This window comes from Anser anser (genome assembly GCF_964211835.1).
Source record: "Anser anser genome assembly, chromosome: 1".
Lineage (NCBI taxonomy): Eukaryota > Metazoa > Chordata > Aves > Anseriformes > Anatidae > Anser > Anser anser.
Window position 1 is genome coordinate 78994416 of NC_139720.1, and position 14476 is coordinate 79008891.

The following is a 14476-nucleotide window of genomic DNA, read 5'->3' on the forward strand; positions in this document are numbered from 1 at the left end:
CCTGGCAGTCTCACCTCTCTTCCTAGCAAATTTTTAATAGCTGCCTTCTGCAGTGATACCTACTCTTACTATGACATTATTGTTTTTGCAAAATACACTAAATATAATTTACTAGTATGTTTTGAAGTATCATAAATAATTAAACAAACAGTGCTGTCAAAATAAATTTTGAAAATGTGCACATTTTCTGATGATAAATCCTATTTTTTTTTACATTTTAGCATTTTCATTTATTTTCTTACTAATATGCAAAATCCAAGCAGCTCTCTAACTGGTCTTAAATATGAACTTTTGAAATTCTGAAGAATATACTATTCCGATCCTGACATTTGCATGCGCAGGCAGGCTAAGGTAAGAGTGAGTATCATCAATCAGCATACTAAAACAGGTTGACAATCCCTTGTGTTTGGACAAAATATATTTGCAATACCTTTATGTGTGATTGACATAAAAAACAATAAACACATGCATGCAGACACGGGTACCTATGCCTAGCGTAAACCCAAGCCCAAATAAGGTGTAATCGAAATATCTTGATTTTTATTTATTTTTTTTTTTTTAAGGGAAGATTTACACTCTTTGGTGAGCTTTCTGCTTACCATCTGTGTTTGAAAGCTTTGAGTGGGTCAAGTACGCAAGGCTTTTCTCCGTGACTACAAAAACATGAGCCCATCCCCTCCCTGTATGCATACATAATGACAGGCAGGATTCTCATGCAGCTCTCCCTGATCTGCTGGCTGAACTGTTCAGAAAATAAACGCTGAAATTACTAGACATTGCAGCACCAAACGTGGCTCCTGCCCCCAACATGAGCTAGGACAGTTTAGAACTGTGACCACGTGGGGCTTGTACAGGGCCGATGAGGACAGCCAGATATCTGAGTCCGGCACCGGCAGCTACAGACAGCCAGGCACCCACCAGTGCACACGCACTTGTGCTCGGGTGCACGCACGTGTGCGCTCAGTGGGGTTCACAGCTCTGCTGACCACTGATTTTGAGCCAAGTCTTTCTGTCAAGAATCTTCAGCTCTTTATAATACTTCCTAATTTTTAGTCCACGGGACTGGTATCTTTCAATCTGGGTATCTGCATCGGGCTGCTTTTGTTTAAAAAATACTTGCACACACACAAGCACATATATAATTATAGGTATGCATATACACATGTATTCACACACATATGCATCTATGAGAGAATTTCTGAAGGTACTGTCTAACTTCTTAATCTCCTTATGCAAATTTATCAGTGAAATTAATTAAAATATTTACAAAAACATCTAAACAATGTATTATTAAATTGATAGGGTCCAGCAGACCCACTTTAGCACTTTTTTAACAATTTACTAAAAAAAATCATTATCCACAAGTTTAAGTTGCAATGAACAGATGGATGACAAACGTATGCACAGATGAATTTAGTGACAAATCCATGTATCTAATTTTTATGCTCAAAACATAATACCACAGTGTCAAACATAATCCCTAGAGAATGCTAGTGCTGGGAAGGGCATCTCCTCTCATTTTACTACAAAAATGACCCTTGATGGGTGACAACTCCATCTAACCCACTCTCAGTGACAATGAGCTTTCTGACCTCAATGTGCAGCAGCACTGCTAAAAAATGGTAAGGAAAAATTGTGGATATCTAATAAAGAGCCCCTAATACCGGCTGAACTGTAAGTTTCTGGCTGCTCACCCTATGCCAGTTAACAGAGAGCTCCCTGCTGACTTCAAAAGACTGGCCTTTTGCAATTGAGGGGAGACCTTTGCAACGTTCCTGTCAGGAAAGAAGGCATCAGGGCATCCCTCTCTTTTGCAGACGAGAAATAATAGAATAGAAAATAATAGAATAGAAAATAGAATAGAATAGAATAGAATAGAATAGAATAGAATAGAATAGAATAGAATAGAATAGAATAGAATAGAATAGAAAAAATTAAACGTGATGCTGGAAAGAAATAGAAACATCATCTCTTCCTGCTTTAAACCTTGCTTTTCCCCATATCTGGCAGCAAAACAGTAAAGAGTTTGGAGTCAGCTATACTGTCTGTCACCTCAACAGGATCTGTAATGAATTTGCACATTTTACTCCAACTACTGTATATCTAATCAGAAAAAGATGTCCCCATATCTCCCTGATCTAGCGCCAAATAGTAAAAGGTGATTCCTTATGTTAACAATTTCAGCAGAATGTCTTATTAAAACCAGATTTTAGGGTATTATAAAATGCTTAGAAGCCCTTTAAAATGTCAACCAGGATCCCCAGAGACTGCGTAAAATGTCAGCCCAGCTCAAGCGCCTGTTTTAAGCAGAATGAATTAGCAGCGTGCTGTCGGAGGTTGTTATCCAAAACAATCAGTTAAGAGGGAAAACATCAAGCTCTCTTTGTACTTTCTAAATGAAAAGGGCCATTCAGAATGATCTTGTAGATTTTTGAACCTGATTATTTAAAAACAGGTTTAACCAGGACCACTCTCAATTTAGAAACAGGCCAAAACTATTACTGCCCTGTCCTCAGACTAATCACATCATACACCTGTAACCAGTATAATCCCTTTTAACCAGTATATGGTTATTTTACCATCAACATAACCTATTTAGCCTTCTAATCCTGCTCCCATAACTAATCTAATCATCTTGTACCACCCTTTTAATCATGGGTTAATATCATCATGTCTGCCATCCACAGCTAATGCATTCTGCCTCTGACCAATTTTTTCTCATTTCCACTTGCCCCCTGCTAACTTTTCATAACACCACCCTAATCAGGCTGAACTTCGAACCCCTGACCAGACTAAACTCAGCGAATTACCAGCCCTGCAACTGGTTAATGCTGCCATTACAATTGCCTTACATCTCTGTAAAGCCAGCCAAACCTGTAGCCCAGGTAAATGTGGCCCCTGCTTAAGCTTTTACCCACTAGCATGATGGATGCTCAGTTTCTGTAACACAGTATGTGTTGGTAAAAATGCACCATTTCTGACACGGTCACAGTTTTTGTTTTTTGTTTTTGTTTTTTTTCCTGCAGAAGAGTAATTCAATGTCCTTAAAAATCCTCAGTTATTCACCTTCTGTGTCATTCAGCATCCCACGGAGGAATAACTCAGGACAGAATGTGGTCCTGGGAATCTGAGCAAGCAGTAAAAAGTTGGAAAACTATGGCATGAAATTTGGTAGATGTTGCTCATGACAAATACTGCTTGAGATGTGAAGAGTTAAGGATATGGAAATTAGTTCTGATGTTTCTTTTTTGATTTCAGAATTCTTTTCAGAATGTTAAGAATAAAAGCAGCTTGTGATAGAGATCATGCACTGAAGGGAAATTTAATATAACAGGAACATAATAAAAATAATTTAGAACTGTCAGTGTATAAAATAAAAGGATGTATTTTAGGATCTTTCCCCAGTGGCCATTGCTTTGAACAGAAAGTGCTAAAGCACACATCAAATACTGTGGTGTGCTACCCCACAGAATCTAGTTAGATGAAATACATGGACAAATACATGATAGCAGTCATTTTGTGCTTGTTCAACAGCCTAATGAAATGAACTAACCAGTTTTATCCATTCAGTTCACATTTTTGCACCAAAACCACCACCACAATCTGAGTAATTACAAAGTCACGAGAGCACTTCAGGTTATGGTTAACGTATAGCACTGGGCAGCATGGTGGAAGTTTGTGTAGCTGCTGTCCTTGATGCAGTCATTAAGCAGGTAAGTAGAGAGTCTAGAGACAGTAATTCAGTTGTGTCAGGTGCTCAGTTCTATTCCACCAAAAGTGCTGAGTTTTGCTACAGGAAGAACAGTGCTCTATCAATCTTACCTAGTATCTTGCTGATATTGGAGTTGTGCATGTCAGGAAAGGCTTGAAGGATCTTCCTCCGTTCATCTTTAGCCCATACCATGAATGCATTCATTGGGCGCTTGATATGGGGCTCATTACTACCACGCCCTCTGGATTCCCGATAAATTCTAGATTCTGAAACTCCTGCACTTCCTAAAAAGAAAGAGAAAAGCATTCCCAACTTGTGTTTCATCATACAGCTGCTTCTGCCATCAATAACCTAAGTCAGGTGCTGCACATTAAATGAGTCAGTGTTCTAAACAGGTTAATGGTGTTTCTTTTACTTGAAGCAGTAGGAAATACTGTATATTGTATAATGACTAATTTTTAGTTATTCTATTGATTCAGTATCACATAGTATAGACTTGATGAAGTGTTCCCATTGTTTTTTAACATAAAATATTGAACAGCTTTCCTAAGACATCTTTTACTACTTAATAACCTAAAATCAACACTTATCAATGTAAATTTTCTTCTTACTTTCTTCCTTTGTTGTTTACAGAATGTGATGGCAATGGTGTGATGTATGGTAACATCAGGTGTTTCTTCTTAAGCAAGTCTCTAACTAGCGATTGAATACTTACACATCTGCCTGTTTTTACGCTTACCCCTTCATAACAACATAAGCAACAGCAGAGAAAGAAAAGAACATTAAGCCTGCTTCATCAAATCCAAACAAATTCCCACAGATGAAGAGTGTGCACCATCCATGGATGATCAGGTCTGTAATTCATGGATTTACTGTATGATCGCATCCCACATTTATTTGCTTCCTTTATTCACTTCCACCATCAGAAATACATTTTTAGACCTGCCTTGAGATGTACAGCGTACAAAACAGAAGGCTAAAAATCACCTCCAGACTTAAAACACCACATGAGGAATCATTTTTTCCCCCCTTGTTCCATAGCCACTTATTGCTAACCCCTTTAACTCCTCAGAGACCTCCAAAACACTTGGATTGTCCCCTAGATCCCAAAGATATGTACACATAAAACTAGAAACAAGGATAAGCCATGTGTACTGACCATCAGAATCTCCACTCATGTTGAAATCCATCATCGCGTGGCTAAACTTCCCATCTTCACTCTGTTTTACTGCCAGCTGCTGAGTCAGGGTCTCCAGTGTTGTTTTGTCCTATATGGGGAAGATGGCAGGATTTGGATCAGGAAAATCATTAACTATTGTAACCGCAAAGTTTGTAGGTAATGTAGAAGATTGATAGGGAAGCTGGATAACAATTAATTCACAGCAGTTTACTGAGCCAGGTATTTAAGAATACATCATACTATTTTTTTTGGAAACAGTATGGTTGCAGACTCTACCAAACTTTTTTAAAATATGCTTATTAGCTTGTGATGAGCTAACTTCATAGTGTTGAAAAGATTGGTTTAGCTGAGCATGATAAAATTGGATGCACATCTGAAGAATACTTCAACTCCCTGTGTCCCTGGGACTGCAAAGCTGGACTGGAAGTTTAGATGATACACGCTCTTGTGCAACATATTTATTGTTTTATTCTATTTCCAGCCTGAACTCAAAGTGCAGAGACATGAGTAACTTTGCCCTTTTTTTTTTTTTAAAGGCGGTATTTTAGGAAGCAACCATAGGGGGAAAAACCCAAGAACTTTAAATTGAACTTATTCAGGCCTCAGGAAAGGGTCAGCCTGAACTAAGCATGATACTTAGGCAGTGGTTTGTGTTTCTGTTCAGACTGTTTTGCCCAACCCTCCTAACAGCCCGTCCGTCATTCACATACTCAGAACTATCTGTGAACCCTGGATTGCAACAGGCTAGTGCGTGCTGCCAATTAATCTGTCAGGCTGCAGTAGTGTCTACAGACATTGCCAGAACAACATGCCAGGGCAATTAATTCCAATGTTCTCTTCAAAATACCTCTCTTCGTTCTGCATTGTTGGACCTTACAAATACAAAGGTGTTCCATTTTCCAACTGTTTTTGTTTTCCCTGTGTATATTACTCATAAACATTCTATCTTCCTGACAATCATATGTTTAAAAATAAATCTTTCAGGAAAGCAATACTAACATTTCAAAATGTTAGGCACTGTGCCTTTTGCAAAGCTAAGAAAATGACATGATGCTGAATTATAATAAAGTGGCTCCAGTTGAAAAAAGTCTTTTGAGCTTCTTCCTGAAAGAAAGATTGCTGTTTTGTTGATCTGTTTCACTCCTGAAGACTGTAAAAGATCAACGGACAAAAAAACTTTCAGATTTCACACGGCAACCAGAGACTTTACAACTATTCTGTATAGCCTAATAATGTCACCGGGTTGTATTATAGAAGAAAACAGAAATGAGAACAATATGAATACAGAAACGCTTCCCTCAATGTGATGTCCCTGCATCTGCAATTCAAAGAACAGTTCAAATTTATGTAAGCCATTTTCCAAAGATTTCCTTAAGAGTTTTAGAAATGAGGCTAATCTGCTCAAGTGGCTAGGCTCGCACAGTTTAGGGAACATTAGGTTAAATTTCTTCCCCCTCACATTCACTTTCATTATGGATCACTTTTGTGCTCTGTCTATAACCAGATGTATCACTGCTGAAACAGTGCAAGATGGATTATCCTCTTGGTTTTTGCAAGAAAATCCCATGTGGCAGTCAGTCTATCTATCACAAGCAAGTGGCTTTCGGTAACATTTCCCAGGCACAGCAGATCCAGAAAGCCTGGAGAAGCTTCAAATAAGCACCTGAACTTTTCAGGCATTTAGCTTTACCAAACTCTTTGGTTTAGCAGTTTAACTTAACTCTCATTTCCAAAGCAGCCCGTGAGCAGACAAAACGTCAGGAATAAATTGAGTTTGTATCTCTTCCAAATGGATCTCAGACACACAATGCAAGTCAACAGTTCTTCCTCCAAAAATCTATTTGCCATCAACTTCATAATGATAGAGTTCACAAATTTGTATGTCAGCAATCATTTAAAAACGTTGCCACCAACCTCAAATATGAAAGAACATCTCCTCTTGTTCGGTACGCCATGGGGGAGGGGAGCTATTCTGTTGCAGATTTTTCTTGAATCATGTATAAACCTCTTAGAGAAACAGAGATGAGAGCGCAAAGGGCACAGGCTTAACAGCTTTTTCTTTATGCAGTAAGTGCAGCTGTCGAAGTTGGAGGCAGTCACATTCAGAACCACGCTCTCCCTACATGATCTGATTGAGTCTTAAGGTCAGCGAATACTCTGGCATGCTGTCTGCAAGGTACGCACTGGGTATGGCTCGTTTATCAGAGTTTGACTTAACAAGCCTACAGATGCTCCACTGCTATCCATCTTGTGAAAAGTTTTGCATTTTGAGGTACAGCCACACTGGGTGAAGTGAGAGAGTGAAGGCATGATGGAAGAGGGGAAGGGAAGGGAAGGGAAGGGAAGGGAAGGGAAGGGAAGGGAAGGGAAGGGAAGGGAAGGGAAGGGAAACCAGAGAGACAATGAGCACATGGGCTGCACTGCTCACCTGCAGTGCTTGGAGGTGGCTCTCTTGACAGCTGAAACATGGGGGAGCAGAAAAACACCCTTCCAGCACAGCGCTAATTTACTCCTTGCTACTTTAACACACAGAATGATAACATAGTTCAATCCCTATCTCTAAGGTGGCAGTTAAAAAGAACTTCTGCATAATGTTGCTCTTGAAACAGAGGATGCCAAAACAGCCAGATGCGCTCTTCTGTATTAATATTTAAAAATACTGAAGTTTAAAAAAATATCAGGCAAAGATAAGTCTAAGACCTGCTCTTTCCTAAACCTCTGCAACAGCTTTGGAGAACAGAAAGTCTCAGTGACACTGCCAGAATGCAAAAGCCCGGCTATGTGAGCAGAGTGCTGATTTCCTGTCTTACGCTCTTCCTACAAAATACACTGCAACTGATTTTCCCCAATCCCAATGTACAAAAGCACTTTAAAAATTATAAAATACCTGAAAGGGGCTAAGCAGCACTCCCATGTTGTTTTGCTTGAATGTGCTCAGTTGATGGGTTACTACTTTCCATTTGATAGAAGCCTCTTGCTAGCTTTCCTAGAAATCCTTTCAGTTTATGGAGAAAGTATTTATGGAAGCTCCAAACAAACAAAGGAAAAAAATAGCTGCTCCTCCCTGACCCCAAATAAACTGGAAACCTGTTGGCAGTGCTAGCCCAGACTCATCTCAAGAGAACTTCCTGAATAACTTCAGACAGAGATACACTATGGCTTCAAGGATATACAAAAAGAGGGTCTATTTATCATCAGTACCTTAATTTGATAGCAAATTACACGTTCTTAGAACTGCCACCACTCCATTATGTTGGGTTTAGCTGTGTAAACAGTAGCAAGCTGTGGTACCATTCAATGATAGCAGGCAGAGTACATACATGCTAGGTTCAGCAACATATGTTAATGAAGCAGCTGTGATACAGCACTGGAATTCAGGCTGCAGCACATTTCTCCATACGATGCTGGACTTAAACTTATTTAATCACTGTATCAAGCTCCACAACTGTTTGCTTTGCCAGGCGCAGAAAGAAAGGGGTGAGTGAGCTCAGCTGATTTAAAGTCTACGTGCTTTCAGGTTTTACAAGATGCAAGAATGATAATCCCTACTTTTCAGGTTTGCCCCACACCACAAAGGTATAAAATAATATTAATCTCATGATCATTGCATGATTGGCATCAAATGGAGCCTGGACCCAATCATGCTGGGAAAAAGAGGCAAGGCTGGTCCAGCCCCAGAAGAGTGCTGCAAAGACTTGCTTTTGAGACCTGCTAAAAATCACACTGCATAAAGCAAGGGAAACAAGTAGTAACGAATACCACTGCTCTTTCAGGCAAAGAAACATGGGGATCTCTTGTTCAAGATAAAGTGACTCTTTTTTTCCTAAATTTCTGAATTTTGGATCACACCCCAGAAGACTGAATAGATAACTTATAAACATCTTTTTCCTCTTTAACCTCCAAGAACTTCGGCAGATGTTGAGACAAACTGTCCTAATGGTCATTTCTGTTGGACTCTAGGAGAGACTCTCTGAAGGGACAGTGAGAGCCTTGTTGTCTAGATCATCTAAAATTCTAACTGGCAAAACAAAGAAGACAATACTGTAGAGAGCAATCCTACAATAGCCCAATTGTCCAAAGTACAACCAGACAGGTTTTATCAATAGGCATGTGATGAGAAGTTTCTAAAACTTCATTAATCAAAGAAAGTAATCTGCTAGAGAAGATTGATCTGTAGCACAGCTCCTAGCAATGTTATAATTATATTTAAAAGAACAAAGAAAAACACACGCACATGGAATGTGTCATGTAGAAAAAAAAAACCCACATATATAAAATGACGAAGCACCACAAGTCCGACTCAGTTTTGTGGTCAACTGCAAAAGTTACTTGGCTCTCTGTCATGGATAGCTGTCATAGTTTAACAAAACATTGATCTAAAAATGACAAGAACTTGGTTGCAGTCTCTTTCATGGAAGAAACATAAAACAAGAAGAGTCAAAACATATGTAGAACAGCCTGATAATCTTTGCCAGAACTCCTCCCACTACTACATAAACGTGAATCAAAACCTTGGAAGGTCTGAAAAATAAGACATTCTGACACATCTACCTAATCCCCTTTGACCTCGCCGCCCCCGCCTTGGGTTGGGCTTGGGTAACAACGCTGAGGGTGCACCTGAGAGCAAGCACACGCCTCCACTCCTGAAGGACTGGGTGATTCTTCCAGAATGCTGCGAATGCCGGGCATATGGCAGTGGACCCCTCCTCCCCCTCTTGGAGACATCCTTTTGGCTGGGGTATTTGGCAACCACCGACAGTACTCTGAACTCAGTTAGAACTGTATTTTGGCAAGAGATGTTTTTCCAATTGCATAATTCAAGGTTAGCAGTTTTACTGAAGCAGTCCACTCTTCAGTTTTCTACTCCCCTAACCCTACCCCCATTTCCTCTGGTATTATTTTTCTCTAACCTTGATGTCTGCAGAGATACAGCCAGTGTAGAAAACCAGAGGAGGAGTGTTCAGGCACATCTTTTCACATTCCTGCCTTTCTTTTTCCAAGTGAACTGAAAGACCAGGCTAAAAAAATGTGTTTGCAGAGAAACTGGAGAGAGCCAAGCACTGCTACGTATGGACTGCAAGGAGAAACTTGCTCATCAGCTCTTGCACCTAAGAATTACAAACACACTGATGGACAGAGTGCCTGCTACCTTTGTTCTCTTTGGTGTCAACATGTAAAAAGAAACAGATGGTTGCCTGTTATTGTTCTTTTTACTGTCCCATTTCCCTTGCTCCAAGTGCAGTTTGTCCAGCTATTTATCACCCTGCTCTGGGGGAGGAATTCACATGTAAACTCTAAAGGTGGTATTTTCAAATAGGCAGTTTTCATAAGATAGTTTTTATCTTACATTATTGAGCAGGTCCAGTGGCATCATCTAATGTAGGTTGTGGTGCTGAGGCAGAAGTCTTCTCTCAGCAAGTCCCAGTAAATATCAACCACTCAGACACAATCCTTGGTCAATATGCACAAAATCTTAAAGTACTGGGCAGATAAGCTACTATACTATGATCCGGCAATGAAAGTTCACTTTTGTTTACTACAGAAAAACATCCTAAATTATCAGACACACTGGTGGTGCCAGGTGTTATCCATTCAAAATTATGACATTTTTCTTAGCTCCCCCAAAAGGTGAAGAGTCTTACCCTACATCTGATATGAATGAAGACTTTGTAGAAGTTATCTTTCTGTCCAATTCCTCTGCCTCTTGCAATAATAAGCATCAGAATAGTTTGTGTTATAAAATCTTGATCCACCATCTTTCAAAATGTGGTAAACAGGAGGAAGGTGGGCCTTACAGGTGACACAGAGCTGCAAGAACTTACAGAAACCACTGGCAGTATTGCCAGCTGCGCACAGAAGTCTGCACATGATGAATTATTTGCAGTTCAGGCTCTACTCCTACACATTAATGCAACACTCCTTCAAAATACATAGTGTGCACACTGCTTATGGCCTGGTCCAAACCATGTTACAGTCCAGATCATGTTATGCCTACAATTGCTGTAAGAGAATTTTTGGCTCTTTCTGGAGGGTTCCTCTAGTTAGATAAAGGTTTTTCTGTGTAATAGATCACATTGCCCAAGTGTTTTGCACTCATCAGTGAATTTAGCCATGTAATCTCACCAAAAAAAAAAAAAAAAAAAAAGCAGTATCATTATTCTTGCTTACCAGATGGGAAACTGAGTCACATTTAAGTGAATTGTCAAAGGCTACACAGCAAGTCTGGTGGTTTTAGGAACCGGAACTAGCACTCCTGAAACTTATCTAAAAATTGTAACCTTGAGCTTCTCATTTCTCTGTGTGTGTGGAATTGTGATTCTTGCTAATGGCACATGTTACTAGGGAAAGCAAAATAAAGTAAGAGCATTTACAGAACCACCATTACAATGGACCTTGCTTAAGTAACGCTTGCAGGGCTGTAAAACTCATAAAAAGCACATGCATGAAATGATAAAATAGAGTGAGACTTTCAAATGTTGACTCAGTAATTGTTAAACCCCTTCTGGCTGCACAATTTTATAGTCTTCTACTGTACTAATGAAAAGGGAAGAAACAACAAAGAAGGGTTTTAGCCTTCCAATTATATAAACTCTGTGGACCACCAAAGAAGATGAAAGATTATTTATAATGTCTCAGCAATTTATCATTTGGGAGATTTTTTTTTGTTGTTGTTGCATCAAAGTTGAGTATGAAGAAACAATACATTCACCACCCCCTCCGCTCTTTCAGTCTTCCTTATCTGAAATCTCTCTTTTTCATGGAATAATCCACCCACAGAACCTAAAAGCAGCATTAGAAGAAAGAAAATAACTTTCCTTATTTGTAATTCTTCCTGATTTTACAGTACTTGTTTCAGTATTGTTATATTCAGTCTTAACTGGGACTGCGTCACTTGGTAAAGGAGTGTCATATTTTGGTTTATATTCAAATCCAGAGTGATTCAATACCACCTGAAAACCATGGCATCTGATTTGTAATCTATATGAAGTGCTATATGGACTCCACAGAGAGGTGACCTATTAGCCATTTTGGGGAAAAAAAATGAGGGATTGCGCAGGCCCAGGAACTTAAACACTCTCCTCATGAGAACAGACACCCAATCACAGGAAGAATTTGCTGAAATTTGTATAGTCATTTTCTTTGCCATACATTGTTGGATGTAGGACTTTGGTTTCTAAGAGCTCCCAAGTCAGTACCTTTCACAGCAAGACAGAGGAAATGAAAGGGAAGAAATATTCACAAAATTGGCAGCCCTAAGGGGCAGCTCCCTAAGATATAAATATGTATATATATTCATAATTCTTTATTCTAGGAAGAATTATTTATATATATATAGTATTTGACTTGGAAACAAACTTACAGAAAGTAGCAATTCTACAGGAAATTAGGACACTAAGGTCCTCCTTTTCTTTGTTTTTTTGCTCTGAGAGATAGCGTAAGTCAGGACTTTTAAATGAAAATGCAGGTAGGGTTGGATCAACCTGTTTCCTTAAGGAAGAAACAAAAGGAAAGCAAAAGCAAAGCAGAATGATGAGACACTGCCTGCTTCCTATAAAAGTTGTTACAGTGCAGGCATAGCCATCCACCTCAACCAAATCCAGTTGTAATCTGCTGATTGCAAATAGGTTAAGAGTTACATGACCCAGTTTCTCATCTAGACTGCTTTCTGGTCTGACATGCTCTGTAAGTTTGTCTGAATTGTTCAGTTGCTCTGCACAAAATTAAGCACAATGGAGATCATGACATTTTCCCACCACTGTGAAGAGTTTTGAGATCCCTGGATGAAATGTGCTCTGTAAATTCCAATGAAGGATTTCAAAGCAAGTCAGAAAGACATGCTGCAGCTGGTCTGTGCAGAAAGGAAGGGTTAACTGAGGAAAAGAGGTGGTACAGCAAAAATGAAACAAGATGAAAATCACAACCCAGGCAACATATCCTGAGAAAGGGGGTTTGCACACATATAAAGAGAAAGCAAAAACACAGTCTCCATTTTCCTGGCAATTGTTTATTAAACAATGGGTGTGTCATCTGCGCAGTAGCATTATTGAGATGTAGACTATTCTCTCCCATTTTCCCTAGAAGGTATTAAAATTGTGAAGGCTGCAGAACCTTTGCTAACGTTTCTTCCAGCCCCAATGAAGAAGTTGACGCACTACCTACTCTATCTTCAAAGAAAGAAACTGCCACATTTTCCCAGTCATGAAGTACAGCTTATTAGTTTGTCTACTCCCCAGCATGAGCATCAGTATTATTAAAGGTGAAGTTCTGCACCCTGAGGACATACTGGTGGTTGCTTGTCACTCAGCAGAGCAAGCACCTTCCCACCACGACTGGCAGAACAGGACAAGCTGGCTGCCCAGGGGCCTTGTGAGGCATGGTTCACAGAAAAACTGCCTCTGTTACACTGGACAGAGGTATTGCACTGGTGCTGGTGCCCATGAATGTGCTTAAGCCCTAGCTACTGGGGGCATGTGGTTATGTAAAAGTAATAACAAGATCTCAGGAAGTAATTAGCTCTCATGGCTGTAGGGCAAAGCTTAGAACTTAATGCAAAGATTCAAAAAGCTCAAAAGAAGTAACAAGAACTCAAATCAATTGTATGATTTATTTTATTTTTTTTTTCAGGAGGAAGTTGATCCATCCTTATTGGGCTTAATAAAATTTCCAGTACGGTATAAACAGCTGCACTCCTCACTCATCCACACTAGCATGTGAACACCTCCAGCCTTTGCTCTTTGGAGTGAATGAAGACTTACGTTCTCATTCAGACTTAAGACAGCTGCAAGGATCAGTTCTTCCCGTGCCTCTGCATGCCCTTCTCCTTGATTTCTGTGGGAGTTTCAGGCACACATCTGTGGGCAGCATTTGTCCATCCCTCTGTATGTTTCATTTTTTATTAGCTAACCTTGCCCATGCATCCCCACCATAACGATGTACTAAATTCAGACATGCACACACACTTAATTTTCCTTTGAAAAATATATCTGGACATTTAGTAGACGATGGTCAATCAGGGAAAGGAAAAAACATTTTAAAACAGAGGTAAAATTGTTGGAGGAATTAAAAAATATCCTCACTGCAAAACCTCTCCCCCCCTTGCGTAGGCACTTGCTAACTGAGAGTAGCGGCACTGTGACAAAAGTAGCAAAACCAAAAGCAGGCTTTACTAAAAGAAAAGGGGGGAGGGGAAGTCTTCCACTGGCCATCTGTGAAAATAAGGCATGTGGCCATTAAATGCAGTGGCTGTAAATATAAATACACACAAGCTACACAAAGCACATGGCAAAAAAAAAATGGGGGGAAAAAAGGAAAAGGAAAAAAAGAATAAACTTTCAGCCGAAGCAAATCAAAATGTTTAATGCTTAGTTACCAATGCTGGACAAAAACAATTTTGATCTTTGCAGTGTGCAAACTTGACGTGTGTTTGTAATTAAATTTGAGAAAAGTTTTGGGAGAAATTACAATGCATACAGTTGCCCTGTTGAATAGAAGACTCCTTTAATATGACCGATCCTGTTGAGACTGCTGATTGGACTTATTGAAAGGCTGACATACAGGGTGATGGATGGGTGATGACATAATAC

At 39.6% G+C, this 14476-nt stretch overlaps 1 protein-coding gene across 19 annotated transcripts in view; it reads right to left on the reverse strand.

The window, feature by feature from the left end:
• The window catches only part of SOX5 (SRY-box transcription factor 5), a 569059-nt gene that overhangs the window by 12018 nt on the left and 542565 nt on the right, over positions 1-14476 (reverse strand). For all 19 annotated transcript variants that reach the window (XM_083818461.1, XM_083818460.1, XM_083818476.1 and 16 more), the window contains 2 exons: positions 4872-4980; positions 3823-3996 (listed from right to left, as the gene is read on the reverse strand). In XM_083818461.1, coding sequence (XP_083674587.1) covers positions 3823-3996; positions 4872-4980 — 283 coding nt within the window. The remainder of the gene's footprint in view (positions 1-3822; positions 3997-4871; positions 4981-14476) is intronic.